Source organism: Pristiophorus japonicus, chromosome 7 (assembly GCF_044704955.1).
Source record: "Pristiophorus japonicus isolate sPriJap1 chromosome 7, sPriJap1.hap1, whole genome shotgun sequence".
Taxonomy (NCBI): domain Eukaryota; kingdom Metazoa; phylum Chordata; class Chondrichthyes; family Pristiophoridae; genus Pristiophorus; species Pristiophorus japonicus.
The window spans coordinates 8,269,353-8,292,741 of NC_091983.1; the positions used below are offsets into that span (position 1 = coordinate 8,269,353).

The window sequence follows — 23,389 nt, forward strand, 5'->3', positions numbered from 1 at the left end:
GCTCAACTGGTCCACGCCGGTGATTACACTCCACTTGAGCCTCCTCCCATCCCTCTTCATCTCACCCCATCAGCAAATCCTTCTATTTCTTTCTCTCTCATGTGTTTATCTAGCTTCCCCTTAAAGGCATCAATGGTATTCACCTCAACTACTCCTTGTGATAGCGAGTTCCACATTCTAAACACTCTCTGTGTAAAGAAGTTTCTCCTGAACTCATTATTGGATTTATTAGTGACTGTCTTATATTGATGGCATCTAGCTTTGGACCTCCCCGTCAGTGAAAACATCCTTTCTACCTCTACCCTATAAAATCCCATAAAATGTCTGTTAGTAAGTCCTTATGCTTCCTACTAAAATGCATCACCTCACACTTCTCTATATTGAAGTTCTTTTGACATTTACAGGCCTATACTGCAATGTCTTCTTGTATTTTGTCGCAGTCTTCTTCAGTGTTAACTGTACCCCGCAATTTGGTGTCATTTTGAAATTGTACTTGTGATTCCCAAGTACAAATTGTTTGTGAATTGTGAGCAACAGTGGTCTCAGCACTAAACCCTGTGGACCAGCACATTCCGCCAGTCTGAGTAACGACCTTTAACTCCATCTCTTTTTGTAGCTAGTTTGCTATCCAATCTGCTACTTGTTCCCCTGACTTAGTCTTGAGTCTGCGATCCAAGGCCTTTTGAAAGTACATATTGTAAAGTCCTGTCCCCTCAGTACAGATTCACACGAGGCATGTAATGAAGTCAAGGTCACTCTGGACCTGCACCTTTATTTCACAGCTCTGGAATGCTGCACTTGCCTGAGACCTGCCCTTATATACCTGACTCTTGCAAGTGCACCCTGGTGGTAAGGTATGCTGGTGGTTACAGGTCATATCTTATTACAGTCATGTATAGCATGTTAGGATACAGTTATATATAATAATGTAAGATACATGACACACATATACTACATCCACTGCATTACCCTTGTCTACTATCTCTTTTACTTCAAAGAATTTAATAAGGTTGGTCAAGCATGGCCTTCCCTTTTGAAATCCGTGTTGACTGTCCTTATTATATTTTCAGTTTCTAGATGTTTTTCTCTTTGAGTGAAGATTCCAATATATTTTCTACCATCGACGTAAAACTAACTGGTCGATAGTTCGCTGGTGTAGTAATAACATAGCAATAATTTAATAGTTCAGGATTAATATCACAGTAATATTATGTGCCCAAGTAACTTTATTACTATATTATTTTCAGTGTCACAGTTTGTGACTAAAAGCTCCCCTTGACCTGTTGGTAGTCTAAAGGTTAAAAAAAAACAAATGACCAAAACTTGCCATGGTTTTGGTGTGGGGGGACAGTTTTTTCATACATAAAACACAATCCCCTGGAATGTGAGTTAACTCAATGGTGTAATAATAATAAAACCAAACCCTTTCCTCTAATTAGTAGCAAGCAGCACATAAAAGAAAGATTGTTAAACACAGGCTCACCTGAGTAGGGCAAGACCTCATCATAAATGAAAGATGGCATAATAATTAACCACCCTGGAATGACATTGTACACAAACCATTCAAGTTGCACCAAACTGAAGAATGACTGCGCAGCTCGCATTTCCCAAATCAATGTTTCTTTTTTAAAAACACATTTTCTCACTACCCTGTCCCTCTGAAGGCTATCATTCCTCTGAGGGTTACTGGTTCTATGGGCCCTTGTCGCTCTCCATTTGCTGCCCAGGTGGCCATTCTTCACCTGAGACTTCAAGGGGTGGAAATTACGTTACAGATGTATGAAAATCACAGGCAGTCCCTCGAAGCGAGGATGACTTGCTTCCACGCCAAAAAGGGATGAGTTCACAGGTATTTCAATGAAGGACCTAATACTTGAGGTCCCGAACTACATCCTGAAGGGTGGAAGATACCTGTGCGTGGATTTTTTTATCGTGTGGTGGCCGTTGTACACCAGCCACCACATGGGCTCGACAGAGCTAGGTCCAGTGGCAAGGATTACCCAAGACGACTGGAGACCAGCTCTGCTGCACGGACCGAGCGCATATACATATCGCAGTGTGGGCTGGCCCATGCTGCCCCAGGGCCCTCGCCTCACGCCTGTCCTGGGTCCCCGATCACTTCCCTCTACAAACTCTTGCCGCTCCTACGCCCCGCCTGCTGTGCCTGGCTTCGCAGCCGTCGCTCTCCTGCAGTGGTATGCCGCCGCACACTGCTCCCTCCAATGGCCCCGGCCTGTTGATGGTCTTGCAGGCTTTGACTGCGCCGATTGCCGGGCCGGGCCACCGCACGCTGCTCCCTCCAATGGCCCCGGCCTGCTGATGTATAAAGCGCTGGTTAGACCTCAGCTGCAGTACTGTGTTCAGTTCTGGGGACCGCACCTCAGGAAGAACCTTGGAGGGGATTCAGCGCAGATTCACCAGGATGGTACCAGGGCTAAAAGGGTTAAATTATGAGGACAGGTTGCATAGACTAGGCTTGTGTACCTTTGAGTATGGAAGATTAAAGGGTGATCTGATCGAGGTGTTTAAGATGATTGAAGGAGTTGATGCAGTCGATGGAGAGAAACCATTTCCTCTGTTGGAGTCCAGAACAAATTGGCATAACTTTAAAACTAGGCCGCTCAGGGGTGATGTCAGGAAGCACTTCTTCACACAAAGGGTAGTGGAAATCTGAAACTCACTCCCCCAAAAAGCAGTTGAGGCTCAATCAATTGAAAATTTAAGATTTGAGATGACTCGATTTTTCTTCAGCAAGGGTATTTTGGGTTACGGAACCAAGGCGGGTAGATGGAGTTAAGACACAGATCAGTCATAATCTAACTGAATGGCGGAATAGGCACGAGGAGCTGAACGGCCTCCTCCTGTTCACATGTCAATAGATGGCCTCCAATTCCATGCACTCTCACTTTTGTTAACAGTCTCTTATGTGGAACCTTATTGAATGCCTTCTGGAATTCCATATAAATACCATCTATAGATGCTCCCTTATTCACCACGTTAGTTACCACCTCAAAAAGTTCAACTAGGTTAGTTCAACATGACTTACGCTTTACAAGTCCTCTCTCAGATCAGCTCACGTCTGTCCTAATGCTCAGTCACTCTGTCCCTCAGAAATGACCCCGAAGGCATGGGGTTGGGGGTGGATCTCTGTGAAATGCACATGTTCCATTTTGCCAGAGATACAACCAATGGCGCAACATCCAGGGCAGATTCTTGTGCCCATTCAGAAATATACATCTTGCCTAAGTATCAATGTAAAGTTGGGATAGCCTGAAAATGGGCTTTAAGCACTTCACTGAAAAAAAAACTGTAATGTCTCCTGGGAGATGGTTTGTTGATATGAGAGGAACAGGAAGCTTTGATAATTAGTCAAGCTAAACACTATCTTTTCAGGAAAAAGGGAGGAGGGGCTGAAATTCAGCGGGGATCAGCCACCAGAGTTCCGGAGAAATTTCAGCCCCAGGGTAGTTTAGATGCTCATTTTGTGATCAGCAACCCAGACAAGTGTTCTCGGCCTAGCAGGAGTGGGCGGCTCAACGTCTGTCAACTAATTGCTCCACACATTATGGCTGTTCATTCCCGTCATGACTTTGCAAAAGGTGATCCGCTGTAAAGTTAGCATCACTGTCTTGGAGCAAGATTACTGAAACCAGGAATAGGCATGAACCTCAACTGGAAAAACATGCTTTAGAACCGAGAACCTTTTTGCAGTTTTCTATTCATTGTGCTATTGCACGGGAGGGGGTTGGCTCGAGTTCTGTAAGCTGAGCTTGTGTACACACCACCAGAGTCTGGGAGTCAATGTAACTTTCGCCAATGACATGAAATGGGCGCTATCGGATCAGCCGACCATTATTCACCCAGTCTAATTTGCCATTTCATTCACTTCATTGTAAAGAAGAATCTGACGGGTTGTATAACGGGCAGTCAATCTGATATGGCTTGTTTTATGCCACTGTTGAAGTTAAAATTGGCCCCTGGTGTCTTTCCAAGAGGTTTCTGAGAGGAGCAAGAAAGACTACGGACTATTTTAAAACAGCCAATCCAGTTTGTAGGTACTGCGCATTTGATGATTGTGTTGTGCCTTTCGTTCCTACCTCCCATTTTACTTGTAAATCAATCCTTAAAGTGGCTTATCTGATACAAAGTGGTCTAGCGGGATGGCATTTTTCACCAACAAGGTGATCAGAGACGTAATGGCCTTCCTGGACATCCTCCAGCAACCAATGGGCTATACTCAGGGTTCATTGATAAAACCGGGCTTCACTAATCTAAATATGGCAGAGAATAAAGTCACAGGTTCCTGTCCATAGGAGACTCAATCTGCTTGGGGAAACCGGTCATCTAGCCCTTTGCATGATTAAAACTGTTTAAGAACAATGGGTATAGAGCCAAATATTAAAAGGAATGGTCTGCGTAGGAACAGTGCACGCTTTCTTAAAAATGGCTAAGAACTGAGCCAAAGATAAGAAGTTGATTAGACTTGAGAAAGACATTAAGAAACTCTTTGAAGAATTGAAATAAACAAGATTTTCATTGTGCCATTTTTTGAGGGCGGGGGGTGGGGAGATTGAAATTTAGTGAGCCATCCATTGCACTGCTGGAAAAATGAAGGATATGAGGGCAGGCAATATGAACGAATGTAGAATATAGCATGGAACTGTCTTACAATGGTGGATAGGGTTGTGCCAAGTGGAGATTATCACTGATAAGGAGCAGCACAGAAAAGGGAGCTTTGGGAGCCCATCAACCATGCACATAGAATGCGAAATTGAGCCATCACCAACAGCACAGGACACCAATAAAGCATCATGTTGTTGGAACATCATATTATTGTAGTTTGAATTGTACGGTGCCAGATTCTGTCAAAGGCTCTAAAGTTGCCCAAAGCAATGACAAGTGAATTGTCAATGTTCAAGAGGTTACAGGAGGTGCAAAACACAAGGCCTCACTATAATAAATGTCAGTGTCCAGCCAATTTGGTTCCCTCCAGGTGACATTAAGATGTGGCTGAGTGTGCTGGACACAGTGAAGAATATGAGCCCCGGCAACATCCTGGCTGTGCTGTTGAAGACCGATTCACCTGAACTAGCTGCCTCTTAGCAGAGACTGGGTACTTTGGGTGATGGGTGGTTCTCAAGCCCGAGTGCAAGTTGGCTGCTGCGTTTCCCACCTTACAACAATGACTACACTCCAAAAGTACTTCAATGGCTGTAAAGCACTTTGGGACGTCCGGTGGACGTGAAAGTCGCTATATAAAGGCAAGTCTTTCTTTCTAACGCTATCACCACACGGGCTGTAGCAGTTCAATGAGAAGGCCCATCAACACCTTCTCAGGGCAACTAGGGATGGGCAATAAATGTGGCTTTCTGCAGCATTGCTCACATCCCGGGAACAAATAGAGAAAATAAAAAGAGACCATGAGTGGAATGGCCATCCTGAAAACCACCCCGGCAGTCATGGATTTGCCCAGAATTGTCAAGGTTAATGGAAAACTTCAGAGCTGACAGCAACGTCCGTAGCTTTGCAGTGCACAGAAGTGAGAGCAAAAATAGCGGGACGTCTAAGAGGGACAGGATCAACATGAATAAAGTTCCAAGACGAAGGGAAGATGAACTGGGAGTCAGAAGTAACTGAAGAAACGACAGATTGGCGTTTTTGAAAATCTCAAATAAAACCAATGCAAGTCTCTGACTTTGTTTCATGAAAACAGAGTTCTTTCAAATAACCAACGACAGGATTAATATTTAACCAACAAACAAGAGCAACAATGATCGACATTGCCTGAAGGTCAAAGAACACTTTTCATTGTCGCTTCAAGTTGCCTTCACGTGGCTTTTAAAAAGATCATTTAATAAAGTGAGTCGGAGCGGAAACCAACTGCAGCAGCAATAAAAATCAAATTAAATGTGGAATCTTTTTGCCTGCGCCCCACGCTCTACATATGGAACACAGGTCAGAGCTGAGGTGCTGAGAAAATAGGCCCCATACTGACAATTTGACGTTGTGTTGATTAACCGGTTGTACCACAATACTTTTCGTTAGGAATTTAGTGAAATATTAGAATCCCTTCTTGCTCTTTTTCTCAAAAGCTTGGCATGGAAGTATTCCAAAAGATAAACAACATTATATCATTGTTATTTTTAACTTGCTGTAATTAAACCTCCCTTTGCTCAAAGTAGGAGAGGATGTTTACTGAACAGCGACAAGCATTTGGAGCGGCCTGGAATCTGAAAGAGATAAGTTAGATGTGGCTCCAAAATGGAAGGGAAAAGCTGCAGAATGTGAGTGACACCTACAAGGAGAATCCAGCAGGAAAACAGGGGAGTCGGCTCAGGTCCAAACGTTCAGAGATCAGTGCTTAGATGGGTGCCCCAAATAAAAGAGGAGATACTCGAGCCGATTTTACAAAATCAGGCAGACAGTGGGAGCCCCGCTCGCCAATGATATCATGCAGGTGATCGTTTGGAAAATTCCTAGCGACAGGCAGTGTTGTGGCACAACCGGTTAATCAGCTAACATCGAATGCTCAGTATGGGGTTTATTCTCATGGCACCTCAGCCTTGACTTGTGTTCCACATACAGAGTGTGAGGTGCAGGTCACACATTCCACATTTAATTTGATTTTTTTTTTTAAATCGCTGCCGCAGTTGGTTTCAGCACCGGCCAACTTATCAAATGATCGTTTTAAAAGCTGTTGTGCGTAACGGAAAATCGCAGCAGCACTCCGCAGTTTTCTGTCCTTAAAAAGTGTGGCAAAGCAAGATCCCCATTAGTGAAAGAGCACACGTGACTGCTCGTTCCTTCCACTGCAAAAGAGCTTTGACTGCCCTCTGCAGGAACTAAATGGAACAACTACAGAACTTCTGCCATCCTCATAGCATAGATTATAGGTCACCAATTCAGGAGTAAATTGTACAAATATATGGAGCCTCGCCTATGTCAAGGAATTGTGAGCACACTCAACACGATTTTCCATCCATTCAATTTTTTAAAAATCCATTTTTAGGGATATGGGCGTGCTTGCAAGATCAGCATTTATTGCCCTGGAGAAGATAGTAATGAGCCTTTTTCTTGAACTCACGCGTGGTCCGTGTGGTTAAGGTGCTCTCACAATGATGTTGGGGAGTTCCAGGATTTTGACCCAGCGACAATGCAGGAACGGCGATATGTGTCCAACTCAGGATGGTGCGTGACTTGGGGGGGGGTGGGGGGGCGGGGGGAACTTGCCGATGAATGTGTTCACCTGCACCTGCTGCTCTTGGCCTTCAAGGTGGTGGAGGTCGTGAGTTTGGGAGGTGCTGTCGAAGAAGCTTTGGCGAGTTGTGCATCATCTGGATGGTACACACTGCAAGCACGGTGTGTTGGTGGTGGAGGGAGTGGGTGTTTAAGGCACTACTTGAGCAGCCAATCAGGCAGACTGCATTGCCCTTGATGATGTTAAAGTTCTTGAGTGTTGTTGGAGCTGCACCCATCCAGGCAAGTGAAGGGTATTCCATCATACTCCTGACTTGTGCCTTGTAGATAGTGGAGAGGCTTTGGGGAGTCAGGAGGTGAGGCACTTGCTGCAGAATACCCTGCCTCTGACGTGCTCTTGTAGCCACGGTATTTATGTGGCTAGTTTAGTTGAGTTTCTGCTCAATGGTAACCCCCAGAATGTTGATATGTTTTTGAATGTCATGGGCAAGGTGATTTTCTGAGGAATTGAGAATGGAACTGAACACTGTGCAATCATCAGTGATCTTATGATGGCAGGAAGGTCATTGATGAAGCAACTGAAGGTGGTTGGGCCTAGGACACTGTCCTGAGGAACTCCTGCAGCGATGTCCTGGGGCCAAGATGATTGGCCTCCTACGACCATCTTCGTTTGTGCTAGGAATGACTCCAGCCACTGGGGTTTTCTCCCTGACTTGAGTTTCACTAGGTTTACTTGATGCCACACTCGGTCAAATGCTGCCTTGATGCCAAGGGCAGTCACTCTCACCTCACCTCTGGAATTCGGCTTTTTTTGCCCATGTTTGATTCAAGGTTGTAATGAAGTCTGGAGCCGAGTGCCCTGGCAGAACCCAAACTGAGCATCGGTGAGCAGGTAATGGGTAACCGCCACTTGATAGCACTCTTGACAACTCTGCCCATCACTTTGCAGTTGATTGAGAGTAGGCTTATAAACACGATAATTGGCCGAGTTGGACCTGTCCTGGTCTTTGTGGGCAGGACATACCCGGGCAATTTTCCACATTGTAGGGTAGATGCCAGTGTTGAAGTTGTACTGGAAGAACTTGGCCAGAGGTGCGGCTAGTTCTGGTGCACAAGCCTTCAGCATGACAGCCCGGAAGTTGTCGAAACCCACAGCCTTTGCTGCGCCAAGTACAATCAGCCGCTGGCTGAAGACGGACATCTGTAATGGTGGGGATGGCAAGAGGAGGCCGAGAAAGATCACCCACTCGGGACTTCTGGCTGTAGATGGTTGAGAATCCTTCAGCCTTGTCTTTTGCACTCACGAGCTGGGCTCCACCATCATTGAGGATGGGGATATTCATGGAGCCTCCTCCCCCACCGTTAGTTGTTTAATGGTCCATCACCACTCACGACTAGATGTGACAGGACTGCAGGGCTTTGATCTGATCCGTTGATTATGGGGTCGCTGAGCCCTGTCGCTAGCATGCATGTAGTCCTGTGTTGTAGCTTCCCCAGGTTGTCATCTCATTTTCAGGTACGCCTGGTGCTGCTTCTGGCTTGCTCTTCTGCACTCCTCATTCAACCAGGGTTGGTCCCCTGGCTTGATGGTGATGGCGGAGGGATATGGGGCCAAAATCAAGGTCAAGTCATGTTACTGAGTGTAATTTCCATGATTATTTAAATAAGCTAATGGGGGAGAACTTGGATACGACCTGAGAACGGGTGCAGGGATCGCGGTGCATGACTAACCCACGTCTGTTCACTACAATGCAGACAGTAGGTTAAATTTGTGCTGCCTGCTGTTTTAAATGATTGCGCCTGCAGCCAGCACTAACCACGCTGTTCATAAGAAGATAAGAAATAGGAGCAGGAGTAGGCCATATGACCCCTCAGCCTGTTCCGCCATTCAATACGATCATGGCTGATCTGATCATGGACTCAGGTCCACTTCCCTGCCCACTCCCCATAACCCCTTATTCCCTTATCGTTTAAGAAACTGTCTATTTCTGTCTTAAATGTATTCAATGTCCCAGCTTCCACAGTTCTCTGAGGCAGAGACTTCGACAGATTTACAGCCCCCTGAGAGAAAAAATTCCTCCTCATCTCAGTTTTAAATGGGCGGCTGCTTATTCTAAGATTATGCCCCCTAATTCTAGTCTCCCCCATCAGTGGAAACATCCTCGCTGCATCCACCTTGTCAAGCCCCCTCAAAATCTTATACATTTCGATAAGATCATCTCTCAACCTTCTGAATTACAATGAGTAGAGGCCCAACCGACTCAACCTTTCCTCATAGGTCAACTCCCTCATCCCTGGAATCAACCCAGTGAACCTTCTCTGAACTCCCTCCAAAGCAAGTATATCCTTTCGTAAATATGGAAACCAAAACTGCACACAGTATTCCAGGTGTGGCCTCACCAATACCTGGATAACTGTAGCAAGACTCCCCTGCTTTTATACTCCATCCCCTTTGCAATAAAGGCCAAGATTCCATTGGCTGATCACTTGCTGTACCTGTATACTAACCTTGTGTGTTTCATGCACCAGGACCCCCAGGTTCATCGGCTGCATACATCAGCACGGGGCACTGTAACGCAAGTGGTTTGTGTTACCTAAAGGCAGGTTGCACCTCTTAAAGGACAGGTGCATTCTGGCCGCAGGAAGTGGTAACAGACCTGTGTGAGCTGAATCTGTACTGCCAAAGATTGAAGAATGGCTAAATATGGTAGCGAGCATGTACTGAGGTTTTCTGATAATACGCTAGAGGCCGTGGTGGGAGAGGTGGAATGGAGAAGAGATGTCCACAGGGGACCAGGAGACCCTCCAGACACATGCTCAGAAGGCAGTGAGAAGGAATAGCGATGGATATCAATGCCAGGAGTGTTACTGCAAGTACATGGATGAGCATCCGGGAGGGCGCTGAGCACCTTGAGTCTCGTCGCCGAGAGCATGCAGAAACCAAGTGCAGGCAGCGGAAGGAGCATGCGGCAAACCAGACTCCCCACCCACCCTTTCCTTCAACCACTGTCTGCCCCAGCTGTGACAGAGACTGTAATTCCTGTATTGGACTGTTCAGTCACCTAAGAACTCACTTTTAGAGTGGAAGCAAGTCTTCCTCGATTTCGAGGGACTGCCTATGATGATGACATGGATGAAGTGCAGGAAGAAGTTTAATGACCTCACACGAGTTGTCAAGATCAGTGACTGCATCTTCAAATGCTATAATCCGACCAACTGCATCGATAGTCTCATCCACTGCTCAATTCACCACACCCCCATCAATCCCCTACCGACAATATCTATCAATCAGAACTCAACATTCATATGCTTTCACTCACACTCGCATACTTAGCAGCGTTGCAAGCCTCACACCCACAACATGTATACACTGGCAGCTAGTCAACCATGACAGCCACATCACCCAACGCCAATGACCGATATACCTCCCTCTTTCTTGCCAGAGAAGGTGGCAGGCAGCAGCAAAGAGCTGGAGGAGGACAAGCTCTGCGTGTTTTAACAGCTGTGGAGGAGATGGTGCTGGCCATCATGAGGAGGGGCATCTCCGAGACCACAGCCACTGGTGGCGCTGAAGAAATTGATCATGAGGGTATCTGTTAGCCCAATCCTCCTTCTCACATTTCACTTCTCCCTCATACCGCAATCTCTTCTGACTGAGAGGCTGCAGAGGGTGTAAGCATGCACTTCTTACTTCCCCCTCTCCCCTCACCACAGCCCAACCCTTGTCCTTTTTTCATTTCGGATACCCAAGAACTGGAACCTGTCCAGGCAAGCGAGGAAGAGAAAGAAGACAATGAAGATGAAGAAACATCGTCCCTCGATCTTACAGTCACAGCTACTAGCTCAGATACTGACCATTGCGCGTAAGTTAGAGGCTAGAATAGAGGAGGGACCTGCACGTGGTGAGACACCGAGCACAACTATGCAGGAGCCAGGACAGGTGAAAAGGGATAGGGCAGGTGCCAACTCACCGGAGGGTGAGGTCGCACACGAGTTCTGCTGCAGAGGACTCAGACGAGGATTTCGATGGACCAGGTATCAGAAGCTGATGGGTGTACACGGCCAAATGCCTGCCAGAAAGCCTGTGTTCATTATCAAGGTGTATGGAGGAGTCTGGCACCAACTTGGCACAAGCTTTGGGCAGAGCTTGGCGCCCATCCTCTCCAACATGGAATGGGCAGCCAACTCCATCAACACACATATGGCCCCAACCATGATGCAACATCTGTTAGCTGATGCCTTAGCTTCCATTGCAGCACAAGCAGCTTCCACCAAAGGTCTGACTTCTGCCATCATGGCTCTGGATACCTGTGTTCAAAGGGGCTTTCAGGGTCTTACAGCAGCCCATCGGTCTGTCCTCCAACAGATGACTAGGATTGCTGAGGCACCGCCCCGGGGGAGTGACAGTGGCTCCATGGAGCACGACCCTGCTGTCCTCTCTCAGAATGACAGCATTCATGCTCCCGCCCTTGCCACTCCGCCAGTGCCCTTGCTGTTGCCTGTCAGCCATCAGCACAGCCTGCTGCAGCCCAGGCTGCGATGGTGCAGTCTGAAGCCGGGCCTTCTCGGCCCAGAGCTGCTCGAGGTCGCCCTCCAAGGCCATCTGCCGTCTCCTCAATTGAAAGTCAGTCAGCCTTCCATCACCCATGCTGCAGCTACTGGGGAAAGCACCTCGTAGGAGCACAAGGAGAGACAAAGGCACACTAAGGGAATACACAAGGGTGATTTGTTTATTTTTGTATGGACAGTTCCTCTCTCCTCTTCTCCTGGAATTCAGCTCTTTTGCCCATGTTTGGACCAAGGCTGCAACAAGGTGTCGAGCCGAGTAGTCCTGGCAGAGCCCAAACTGAGCAATGGCGAGAAGGATATTGGGGAGTATGAACCGCTTGATACCACTGTCGATGACCCCTTCCATCACTTTGTTTTCCCTGGCTTGAGAGTCTAGAACGAGGGTCATAGTCTCAGGTTAAAGGGTCAGCTGTTTAGGACTGAGATGAGGAGAAATTTCTTCACTCAGAGGGTTGTGAATCTTTGGCATTCTCTGCCCCAGACGGCTGTCAGTGCTCAGTCATTGAGTATATTCAAGAATGATAGATAGATTTTTGGACACTAAGAGAATCAAAGGGTTGGGATAGGGCGGGTAAGTGGAGTTGAGGTAGTTTATTTATAATCATCATCGAAATAGAGGAGAGCATAGATAGTACGACAATTAAATTTGTGGATGATACCAAATTGCATGGTAAACACAGGACCTTAGAAGAGAGAAATAGATTACAACTGGATCTATAGAGATTCCAGAACTCAGCCCAGGGGCTTTCAGTAGATGTACAAGGGTGTAGTTAGGCATATAGGCGCAAAGAATTCAGGTAGACTACAGCTTGAGTGGGTGAGGGTTAAAGGTCGCAAGGAGGAAGACTAGGGAACACCCATTGACTAAAAATCCAAGCACACCGGCAGGAGGCTGCAGCTAAAGTTAGCAAGGTCTTGGGCTGCACTGTCTGGAGTATTCAGTACAAAACTAGAGCCAAGGTAATGGGACTGTATAAGGCTTTAATGAGACCTCATTTGGAGTCTTGTGTACAATTTTAGTGGGTCAACCTCAAGAATGACATTGTGGCTCTGGAGAACGCACAGAGAAGGGTAACAAGGATGATGCGGTAACCTCCCTGGGGTAGGCAGGGACCCAAGATGTCCCCTTAGTAGTGCAAGTCCCTCCCCCTGGCCCTCCCCCCACAGCTCCATACAGATGAGGTGACCTCCCACTGACCTGGCGTACTGTAAAGGGGTCAATGGGGGATAGGCACCAACCAGCGCGATGTTGAAGTTACTGTTGGCACTGCATCCTTGAGGATTTTCAAGAAACAGGGCTCAATTTTCCATGGTGATTTGGAGCAGGCTGCTCTTTTTGGCCCAAGTTGAAAAACCACAGTTTCCCCAATCAATTTGCACCAGTGTAACTCAGTTAGTTATGATTTTTTTTAGGTCAGTTTTTTTTTCAGCCAAAGGGGGCGTAACCAGCCACCTACTCCAATTAGGGAAGTTTGGCCAGCTGAGAGTTACTTCAGTTGTGCTGAGGCCAGTGTATGTGGCCTCTGCTGAAAAACCTTCTGGAGAGTTAAATAAATTGGCGCAGATAAGGAAATCGGCGCAGCAGATGCCCGGACACACTAAAAGAATTGAAAAACACATAGCAGAGAGAGAGAGGCTTTCTAGTTTCCTTCCCGTCACCTGGGACCGAGACCGGACCGGGAGAATGGGGACCGAGAATGGGACCGGACCGGGAGAATGGGGACCGAGAATGGGACCGGACCAGCAAGCTCTTTGGGCGGGATTGGAGGTAAGGTGGTGCTATGTGTTTTTCAATTCTTTTAATGTGTTGGGAGCTGGCTGTATGCTTCACTTTGCAGCCTCAGCTCGCATTGTGTCCTTGGTTACCATGGCAGCCTGATCTTTTTGGTGCAGATCAAGGTTCCACCCCCAAAACTAAAGGTCGGGTTAGACCACACCAAAATGAAGAAATCCAACGGGGAAACTTAGAATATTTTTTTTGCTGTACTTAGGCCCCCCAAAAAATCGGGCGTAACTCTTCAAGTACGCCAAAAAAATGCTTTGGGGAAAATTGAGCCCAATAGTCTTAAAATTAGGCCACGGTTCGATTCTCCAGTTTGTGCATCGCACTGACTCACTTACACACCACATACCATTCAATTGATCTGCAGTTAAATCTGGACTACCTTGTTCCATGTGAAACACGATCAATCTGGCCAGAGTCATCTTCATGATTGCCTCCCCAGTTCCTGTGGTAGAGACTGCACCGCTCTGGTTATCAGCGTAGCCTCCACCTCCTGCCCAAAGAAACACATGTAAACTCAAACCTGGCTCTACACGATATGAAATACTGCATTCAAAAGGCTTCCAGGGACCAATCACCATATGGAGAGTTGGGCGTATGTTATCTGACCATTGTGCATGACACAGACATGGCACACAGCAACACGTTCTGCAACTCATCCAGTTCTGAAGAGCTGGTGGTTTACCAAGGTGCACTGCATCACAAAGCAGAAGAATGCAGATTCTGCCCCCCAAATTGCTCTCCTCAGCTCAAGCTGCCAGGAAGATAACGTAAATTAATTCATACTGAGTTCATGCATCTCATAGGGCTAAGAATATATATAATATATATATATGTGTGTGTGTGAAGTGATGCATTAAGAAAGTCTTACATTTATATAGCGCCTTTCACGACCACCGGACGTCTCAAAGCGCTTTACAGCCAATTAAGTGTAGTGGAGTGTAGTCACTGTTGTAATATGGGAAATGCGGCAGCCAATTTGCGCACAGCAAGCTCCCACACACAGCAATGTGATAATGACTAGATAATCTGTTTTTTGTTATGTTGATTGAAGAATAAATATCAGCCAGGACACCGGGGATAATCCCCTGCTCTTCTTTGAAATAGTGTCATGGGATCTTTTACATCCACCTGAGAAGTAGACAAGGCCTCGATTTACGTTCATAACCTATCTTCCTTCTCTTTATCACTTTTGTTTTAGTCGTTCTTTGCTGTTTAATGTTTCATCCGAAAGGCGGCAGCTCCGACAGTGCAGCACTCCCTCAGCACTGCACTGAAGTGTCAGCCTAGATTTACGTGCTCAATACCCTGGAGAGGGACTTGAACCCACAACCTTCTGACTCAGAGACGAGTGTGCTACCCACTGAGCCACAGCTGACACTTTTGGTAGGAAGAATGAGGAGAGGCAATATAAACTAAACTGTGCAATTTTAAAAGGGGTGCAGGAAACGAGAGACCCTTTGAAGGAGGCAGGACAAGTTGAACAAACCTTTTTTAAAAAAAAGCAAACGGGATCCTTGGCTTTATAAACAGAGGCATAGAGCACAAAGCAAGGAAGTTGCCCAAAACCTTGATAAATCATAACTTGGGCCTTGCTGGAGTACTGTGTTCAATGTTGGGCAGCATAGTCTAAGAAGGATATCAAGGGCTTAAATAGGGTGCAGAGAAGATTTATTGGAATAGTACCAGGGATGGCGAGACTAGAAAAACTGGGATTGTTCTCCTTACAGCAGAGAAGCTTAAGAGGAGGTTTGATAGAGGTATTCAAAATCATGACTGGTTTTGATAAGAGTAAATAAGAAGGAACCAGAGGACACAAATTTAAGGTAGTTGGCAAAAGAACCAGAGACAAGATGAGGTTTGGTTTTGTTTCCCCCCTCCCTTGGGATTCCGCTCCCCTCTCGCCCGGGTTTCCCCCTCCCCCCACCCTCAGATTTCTCCCTCCCCCGGGTTTCCCCCCTCCCTCGGGATTCACCCCCTCCCCCCTCCCTCTGGTTTGCCCCTCTACCCCCCCCCCCTCGGGTTTCCCCCCTCCCGCCCTCGGGATTCCCCTTTCTCTCACCCTTCGTTTCCCCCCATTCCCCCGCCCTATTGAAAGTTCAGAGGGAGATGTATAGTTGCTGAGTTCTCTTGGGCATTTGTGGGTACATATATACAGCACTTGAACCCAGTCTAGAAACCAGATGCATTTTGTAATTTAGTAATAACATGCAATTCAGAGAATTGGGGAATTCAGAAGAAAATTCTTTATCCAGAGAGTGGTGAGAATGTGGAACTCGCTACCACAGGGAGTGGTTAAAGCGAATAGTATCAATACATTTAAGGGGAGGCTAGACAAGCATATGAGGGAGAAGGGAACAGAGGGTTATGCTGATAGATTTAGATGAGGAAAAATGGGAGGAGTCTTGAATGGAGCATAAACGCCGGCATGGACTGGTTGGGCCGAACGGCCTGTTTCTGTGCTGTATATCCTGTGTATAAGAACATAAGAATTAGAATCAGGAGTAGACCATGCGGCCCCTTGAGCCTGTTCCGCCATTCAATGAGCTCATGGCTGATCTTCTACCTCAACTCCACTTTCCTGCACTATCCCCATATCCCTTGATTCCCTTAATATCCAAAAATCTATCGATCTCTGTCTTGAATATGCTCAACAACGGAGCATCCACAGCCCTCTGGGGTAGAGAATTCCAAAGATTCACCACCCTCTGAGTGAAGAAGTTTCTCCTCATCTCAGTCCTTAAATGGCCAACCCTTTATTCTGGGACTGTGATCTGTGGTTCTAGACTCACCAACCAGAGGAAGCATCCTCCCTGCATTTACCGTGTCAAGCTCTGTAAGAAAGTTGTATGTTTCAATGAGACCACCTCTCATTCTTCTAAACTTTCGAGAATATAGGCCGAATCTACTCAATGTCTCCTCATAGGACAATCCCCCCATCCCAGGAATCAGTCTGGTGAACCTTCGTTGCACTCCCTCTCTGGCAAGTATATCCTTCCTGAGGTAAGGAGACCAAAACTGTACACAATAGTCCAGGTGCGGTATTACCAGGGCCCTGTATAATTGCAGTAAGACGTCACTACTCTTATAGTCAATGTGGGTATGTAATCCTATGTATGCAAGAAACAAGTGGAAATACTGTACCTATGCAGGGAGTATCACCGACCCGGCCCACCATCTTGTTGGTCAGTCCTCCAGTAGATGTGGCACAGGCCACGTTCCCATCAGAGTCGAGTGCAACAGCACCAATCGTCCCAAGCTCTCTGTGTTGGAGAAAGAATCAAAGGTCAAGGTTAAGAGATTATTTATCATATAAACTAAGAGACAGTATTGTGCTGTCATTATAACAAGTCAAGCAGAGAACTCGATTAAAATCACTTCATAGACTAGTCTGCGCTCTTGGCAGGAGAGGCTTTCCACTGGTAGCTCAGGGTTGGAAAGTTACCCCTTTGCCATCTAATTTACACTTTAGAAATTCCCAGACACCCTGCTTCCAAACCAGACTATCGGATGTAAAAATCATTAATCCAGTAACAACTGTAAGCACAGTGTGGAATTTTTAAAGATAAATGATATAGATTCTTTCTTGTTCAAGTCTTATTGTCCAGGACAAATTCTCCTGAAAAATCAAAGGTTGTCCCATCAATTCATGAAGGAAAAAAAACTTGCATTTCTACAGGAGCTTATTGTGTCGTCAGGATATCCCAAAGCACTTCACACCCAATCTTTTGAAGTGCTCTCACTATTGCTGTGTAAGCAAACATGGCAACCGATGTATACACAACAAGATCCCACAGACAGTAAGTAATAACTAATATTTTTGGTGGCTTTCGTTGAGGGAAGAATGTTGACCAGGACACTGGGAGAGCTCCCTGCTCTGGTCCCGTGGGACCTTCAATGAACAACTAAACAGGCAGGCAGTTTAATGTCTCCTCGAAAAGACAACACCTCTGATAGTGTGACGTTTCCCTCAGTATTGCACTGAAGTATCAGCCTACTTTATATGTTCAAGTCATGTGGTGAAACCAAGAGCTAAAATACCCAGCGCTTTATACAAGTACACTGAAGAACATAGAAACATAGAAAATAGGTGCAGGAGTAGGCCATTCAGCCTTTCGAGCCATTTGCAGACCTCCCGCAATCGGTCCTCGCGCGTTTAAATCTTCACGGACACCTCCAACCAGAGTTGGCAACTGTAATGTATGTACCTGTGAGTATGCTCACAGGTGTTGTAGAGCTGTTGGCCCCTCCCCTTTTATAGGGGGCACTTGTAAATTATGGATTTAGAGCCAAAAAAAAAACACAAAAAAAAAACTACAAAAAAAAGGGCCTTGGGAAATGTTTCGAGTGTCCCCCAGATCGGGGGCACTTGATCTAATGTTTATTTTGTTTACTCTAAAAGAGTTGTAGAGCTGTTGGCCCCTCCCCTTTTATAGGGGACACTTATAAAATATATATTAATGCCCCCAAAAAAATCACAAAAAAAACACACAAAAAAACAAAAAAATATGAAAAAAAGAGGGCAGTTAAAAGTGTCTGGAGTGTCCCCCAGATCGGGGGGGCACTTGATTTAATGTTTATTTTGTTCCCCCCCCCCAAAAAAAAAAAGAGTTGTAGAGCTGTTGGCCCTCCCCTTTTCTTGGGGGCACTTGTAAAATATATGGTTTTAATGCCCCAAAAAAAAATCACAAAAAAAACCACAAAAGAAACAAAAAACTTTTTTAAAAAGGGATAGTTAAGTGTCTGGAGTGTCCCCCAGATCGGGGGGGCACTTGATCGAACGTGTATTTTGTCCCCCCCGCAAAAAAAAAGAGTTGTAGAGCTGTTGGAGCCTGGAGCAGTGAGGGAAGGAGCTCCCTGTTTTAGCTCCTGCCTGAGGCCTGGAAAGCCCTGTACAACACCCCAGGAAGAGGAGGAAGGGGCCTGCTACTACATCATTTCATGCAGAGGGAGAGGAGGAGAGCAGAAAACTTCAACAACTTTACGACTGCTACAGAGAGTTGGAGAGAGGGGGAAAAGAATATCATACATCCAATGTGGAAGGAGGGAGAGACTTTACCATTCTACAGGTGGGTGTACTGGTGCATTCCCCAATCAGACTTTGTTTTATCGGTGGGGGAAGGAAAGAAGATTTGCTCGAGGGCCGGAACATCGCGGGAGGTGTGTGTGTGTGGAAGTGTATGTGGGGGTCTTGCCCACAACTAGGCCCCACACACGACTGAAGCACCCCTCCCTCATTGCCTAGCCTGGGATAGCTGGAGCTACCTGGGTGAAGACTTGTTAATCACCCCAATTAACATCGTTGGGAGTGCTATGCCTGGGTAGCTCCAGCTGCCCCAGGTGAAGACATCTTCTCCCCCCACCCGAAGACCATCCAAAAGACTTTGTTCTTTCACCATCTGGTGGGTGCACCCCAGCAACACCCACCCATCACTGTGAGGGGAGACCTCCCCTCACAGCTTCCCTCTTTCCCACCCCTCTCTCTCTCTCTCTCTCTCTCCCCTCTCGCTCTGAGAGCCCTTTCCTCCTAATTAAAAAAAATCAATTATAAGACAACTGAGCAGAGGGAGCAAGGCCCCTCCCCAATCATCAACTAGGGGAGAGGTGTGCCTCATTAAGAGCTCCCTCTGCTCAAACATCAACGAGGCCAATTAAGACCATTAGGGCCTGTGACTTTGGGGTGGGTGTAGCCCTTAAAGGGACCCCGTGATGGCGACTCCATCCACGCCGGTGGCAGGGCCAGCTAGGACGTACGCGCAGGCGACGTCTGCATCCACTGCGCCTCATGCTGCCCTGCCACCGTTCAGACTTATTACGAAAAAAAATGGGGTCAAGAGCTACACTCACCCCACTATGAGCATTGAGGAGTGCGTGCGGGCGATGGCTGGGGTAGTCGGCCCCTCGGCCATTGTCGCAGCCTCCAAGATGTCTGGGAAGGCTGTATTCTTCCTGGGGTCGGAGCGGGCGGTGTCCCTGGCCCTTGAAAAGAGGCTCACGATGGACGGGACGTTCCTGCTGGTGGACCCTCTCGAGGCCACCGCGCAGAGGGTCATTCTTTCGAATGTCCCGCCCTTTGTTCCCACTGAGCTCGTCCTCCCTCACCTACAGCAACTGGGGGAGGTAAGGTTCAGGGATCAACCCCATACCGCTTGGCCTCAGGGAGAACAGCCTGCGCCACATGTTCTCCTTCCGCCGCCAGCTCTTTGTCCGGCTGGCGCGGGAGGAGACGACGGAGGGCACCTTCAACGTGGTGCACGAGGGGACTGCCTACCACGTCTTCTGGACGTCGGACGGCGTGCGGTGCCATGCCTGTAGGGAGGTGGGGCACGTTCGTGAGAACTGCCCCGCCTCCAAGGCCGCCAAGCCACCGAAGGCGGCCAAGGCTGGCGCCGCCGACACCCCTCCCCCTAGTAGCGTCCACGCACCGGGAGCCGTAGGTGCGCGGGCATCGTCGGAGGCCTTTGTTTTCACGGCCTCCGGCGGGGGGGGAGGGAGAGCATCCGGGCGGAAGGAAGGCGCAGAGGAAGACTAGACACCTCGAGGCCAGTCCCCTCAGTGCGCCGGACAGTCCCATCACCGTGCTCAGCCCAACCCTGTCACCGGCGAGCGCGGGGTGTCCTGAGCCCGTGCCCGAGCCCTCGACCAATACTGTAGAGGGGCTCGGGCGCGGGCAAGCAAAACAAAAGGGGGGAGTGGAGCAGGAGGCCTCAGCAGACATGGAGTTCTCCCTGCCTCCGCGCCCCCCCAGGAAAAAAAGGAGGCGCTGCTCCAATGAGGTGGAGGGGGAACAACATCCCTCCGCGGAGGAGTCGGTGCCCGCCGCGTGTCCTGCGTCCCCCACCAGCGCCCCTAAACCGCGTCGTAGGCGGGGGGGAATCTGTCCCCGGAGAGGGTCAGACAGTCGAGGCTGCCCAGCCTCTGCCTCCCGGAGATGGCGAGAAAGATCTGCCTGTCGTGGGGGGGCGTGGGGCCGGCGGAGGAATGCGTCACTGCTGGGTCGAACGTCCCGGGGACTGAGGCGGGTTGGGGCCGAACAGGCCGAACCTGAGCCCGCCCAGCTATTAACCAACATCCCCCGGGAGTTGCTCGATCCGGCAGAAATAGAATTTTTTTTAAAATTTGACGGTGACGGCGGGGAGGGGGAAGAACACCGACCCTCGCCCCCAACTTTGGAGCTGGAGGACTTGGAGGACCTGGAGCATTTCTTCGACCAGGTCTCTCCATGTTCCCCGGTGCCTGGGGCGGAGGAGGAACCCCTTCCACTGCCGCTTCCTGACCCGGCAACACAATTAAAAGAGCCCAGTGGGGACTCCTCTGCCGACGATCCTGGGGGTGGGATCGGGGCAGAGCCAGGGCCGGATGGAGCAGCCGGGCCGTTTGCCGTACCTCGTGCGGTCGACGGACCGGCTGCTGGCGGCGACCTCCCGGAGGGGGACGGGGACTCAGTGGAGGACGCGGGAGAAGATCTGGAGTCCATCGCCAGTGAGGCGATGGATCTCATCGCGCCCACCGCTGAGTCACCCCTCATTCCTGTAAAGGAACTCCGGGACTTTATGGTCCAGAGCCAGGGTCGTCGCAACCGAGCCCATCTGGCCCTGGAAAAATGGTCCGAGCCGGTGTTGCTCATCAGGTCTGTCCGCGCCGCCGCTAAAACCATGGCCGCGGGCGGGCCCTTATCAAATGCGCAAAGCCTTGAGCTGCGCCGGCTCAAAAGGTTCATCGCTGGGCTGCTGAGGGAGTGGAGGTCAACAAACGACTCCACTCCCACCCCGACAATAGGTTAAGGTAGAGGTTGCACTATGCTTTTGCCATGAAGATAACCATAGCCAGCCTCAACATCAACGGTGGCAGAGGGGCACGCCGTAGATTTAACAATTTTTCGCTCCTGCGGGAGGGGAAATATGCGGTGTGCTTCCTGCAAGAAACCCACACCGTACTGGGAGACGAAGCCACGTGGCTCCTGGAATGGCAAGGAGAGGTCCGCATGAGCCACCTCACCGCCACTTCTTGTGGGGTGGCCATCTTGCTGGCCCCGCATTTTCAGCCGGAGATCTTGGGGGTCAAGGAGCCCGTGCCAGGCCACTTGCTGCACGTCACGGTTCGCCTGGGGGACGTGCCGCTCCATCTCGTGAATGTGTACGCCCCTCAGCCCGCAGCAAACGCGCTTCTTCGAAGAAGTGTCGGCTCTTCTTGGCTCCGTCGACGTCGGCGACTGCATTGTCCTCGGGGGGGGATTTTAACTGCACCCTCGAGGCGAGGGACCGCTCCGGTGCCCTGCAGAGCATGACGGCGATGGAGAAGTTGAGGGACCTGGTCGGGTCCTTCGACTTGGTGGACATTTGGCGAAATCTCCACCCCGACTCCAGCGCCTTTACTTGGGTGAGGCCTGGAGTAGGATGGTCCAGAATTGACCGCCTTTACGTGTCTCGGGCGTACGTTTCCTGCGTCCCGGCGGCCTCCATGCGGCCGGTGCCGTGTTCGGACCACCACCTGGTGTGGACGGAGCTCGCTTCGCTCCGCGCGAGGACGGGGTCCGCGTACTGGCACTTTAACAACCGGCTGCTGGAGGACGTGCGGTTCCAGGACTCGTTCCGTCGATTCTGGGCCGACTGGAGAAGGAAGCATGGGGGCTTCACCTCCTTGAGGCTATGGTGGGACGTGGGCAAGGCTCACGTCCGCGTCTTCTGTCAAGAGTATGCGAGGGGGTCGACCAAGGGGCGGGCGGCCAGGGTCGGGCGCCTAGAAAAAGAGGTGCTCGACCTGGAATCCCGTCTCGGTCAAGTCATCGGGGACCCGGCCCTGCGGACGGTGTACGAAGCGAAGAAGGCCGCGCTGAAGGACCTGCATTTCGTCGGGTCCCGAGGCGCGTTCATGAGGTCGCGGATCCGGTTCCTGCGGGATCTGGACCGCGGCTCCCCCTTCTTCTACTCGCTGGAAAAAAGACTCTTGATGCTGCTGGCAGACGACAGCTCTCTCGTCTCGGATCCGGAGGGCGTCAACAACAGGGCCCGAGAATATTACGGGGCTCTGTTCTCTCCGGAGCCGTCCAGCGAGGAAGCGCGTAGAGTTTTGTGGGAGGACCTGCCAAAGGTCAGCCCAGAGGGCGGCGAAAATCTGGAAGCTCCGCCAAGCCTGGTGGAGCTGACTGGCGCCCTCGACCGGCTCTCGAGGGGAAAAGCCCCGGGGCTGGACGGGCTGATCGTGGAGTTCCACAGGGCATTCTGGGACGTCCTGGGGGGCGACTAGGCGCGGGTCCTGGGGGAAAGTCTGGCGACCGGGGAGATGCCCCTCTCTTGGCGCAGGGCAGTCATCGTCCTGCTGCCTAAGAAGGGCGATCTCCGCCTCCTTAAGAACTGGCGCCCGGTCTCCCTCCTCAGCACGGACTACAAGATCTTCGCCAGGGCGATGTCTGCTCGCCTTGGCGCCGTGCTGGACCACATGATCCACCCCGACCAGTCCAACACGGTCCTGGGCCAGACAATCCACGATAACATCCATCTGGTCCGGGACCTCATCCATCATTCCCAGGAGGCTGGTCTGTCGGTCGCCTTCCTATCTCTTGACCAAGAGAAGGCGTTCGACAGGGTGGATCACGATTATCTGTTCGGAACTCTGCGCGCTTTCGGGTTCGGGACGCATTTCGTCGCCCGGATCCGTCTTTTGTATGCCGCCGCGGAGTGTCTGATTAAGGTAAACGGGTCCTTGACGGCGCCCCTTCGCTTTCGGAGAGGGGTGCGCCAGGGATGCCCCATGTCCGGCCAGTAATATGCCATTTGCGTGGAGCCTTTCCTGCGCCTTCTGCGGACGAGGTTGACAGGACTGGCTCTGCAAGGGCCGGGC

The 23,389-nt window shown here is 49.5% G+C and overlaps 1 protein-coding gene across 2 annotated transcripts in view; it reads right to left on the reverse strand.

Annotated features, from left to right (window-relative positions):
• asrgl1 (asparaginase and isoaspartyl peptidase 1) overlaps positions 1-23,389 on the reverse strand; it is a 60,711-nt gene that overhangs the window by 10,577 nt on the left and 26,745 nt on the right. For both annotated transcript variants that reach the window (XM_070884322.1, XM_070884321.1), the window contains exons 6-7: positions 16,694-16,812; positions 13,932-14,042 (exon numbers count right to left, since the gene is read on the reverse strand). In XM_070884322.1, coding sequence (XP_070740423.1) covers positions 13,932-14,042; positions 16,694-16,812 — 230 coding nt within the window. The remainder of the gene's footprint in view (positions 1-13,931; positions 14,043-16,693; positions 16,813-23,389) is intronic.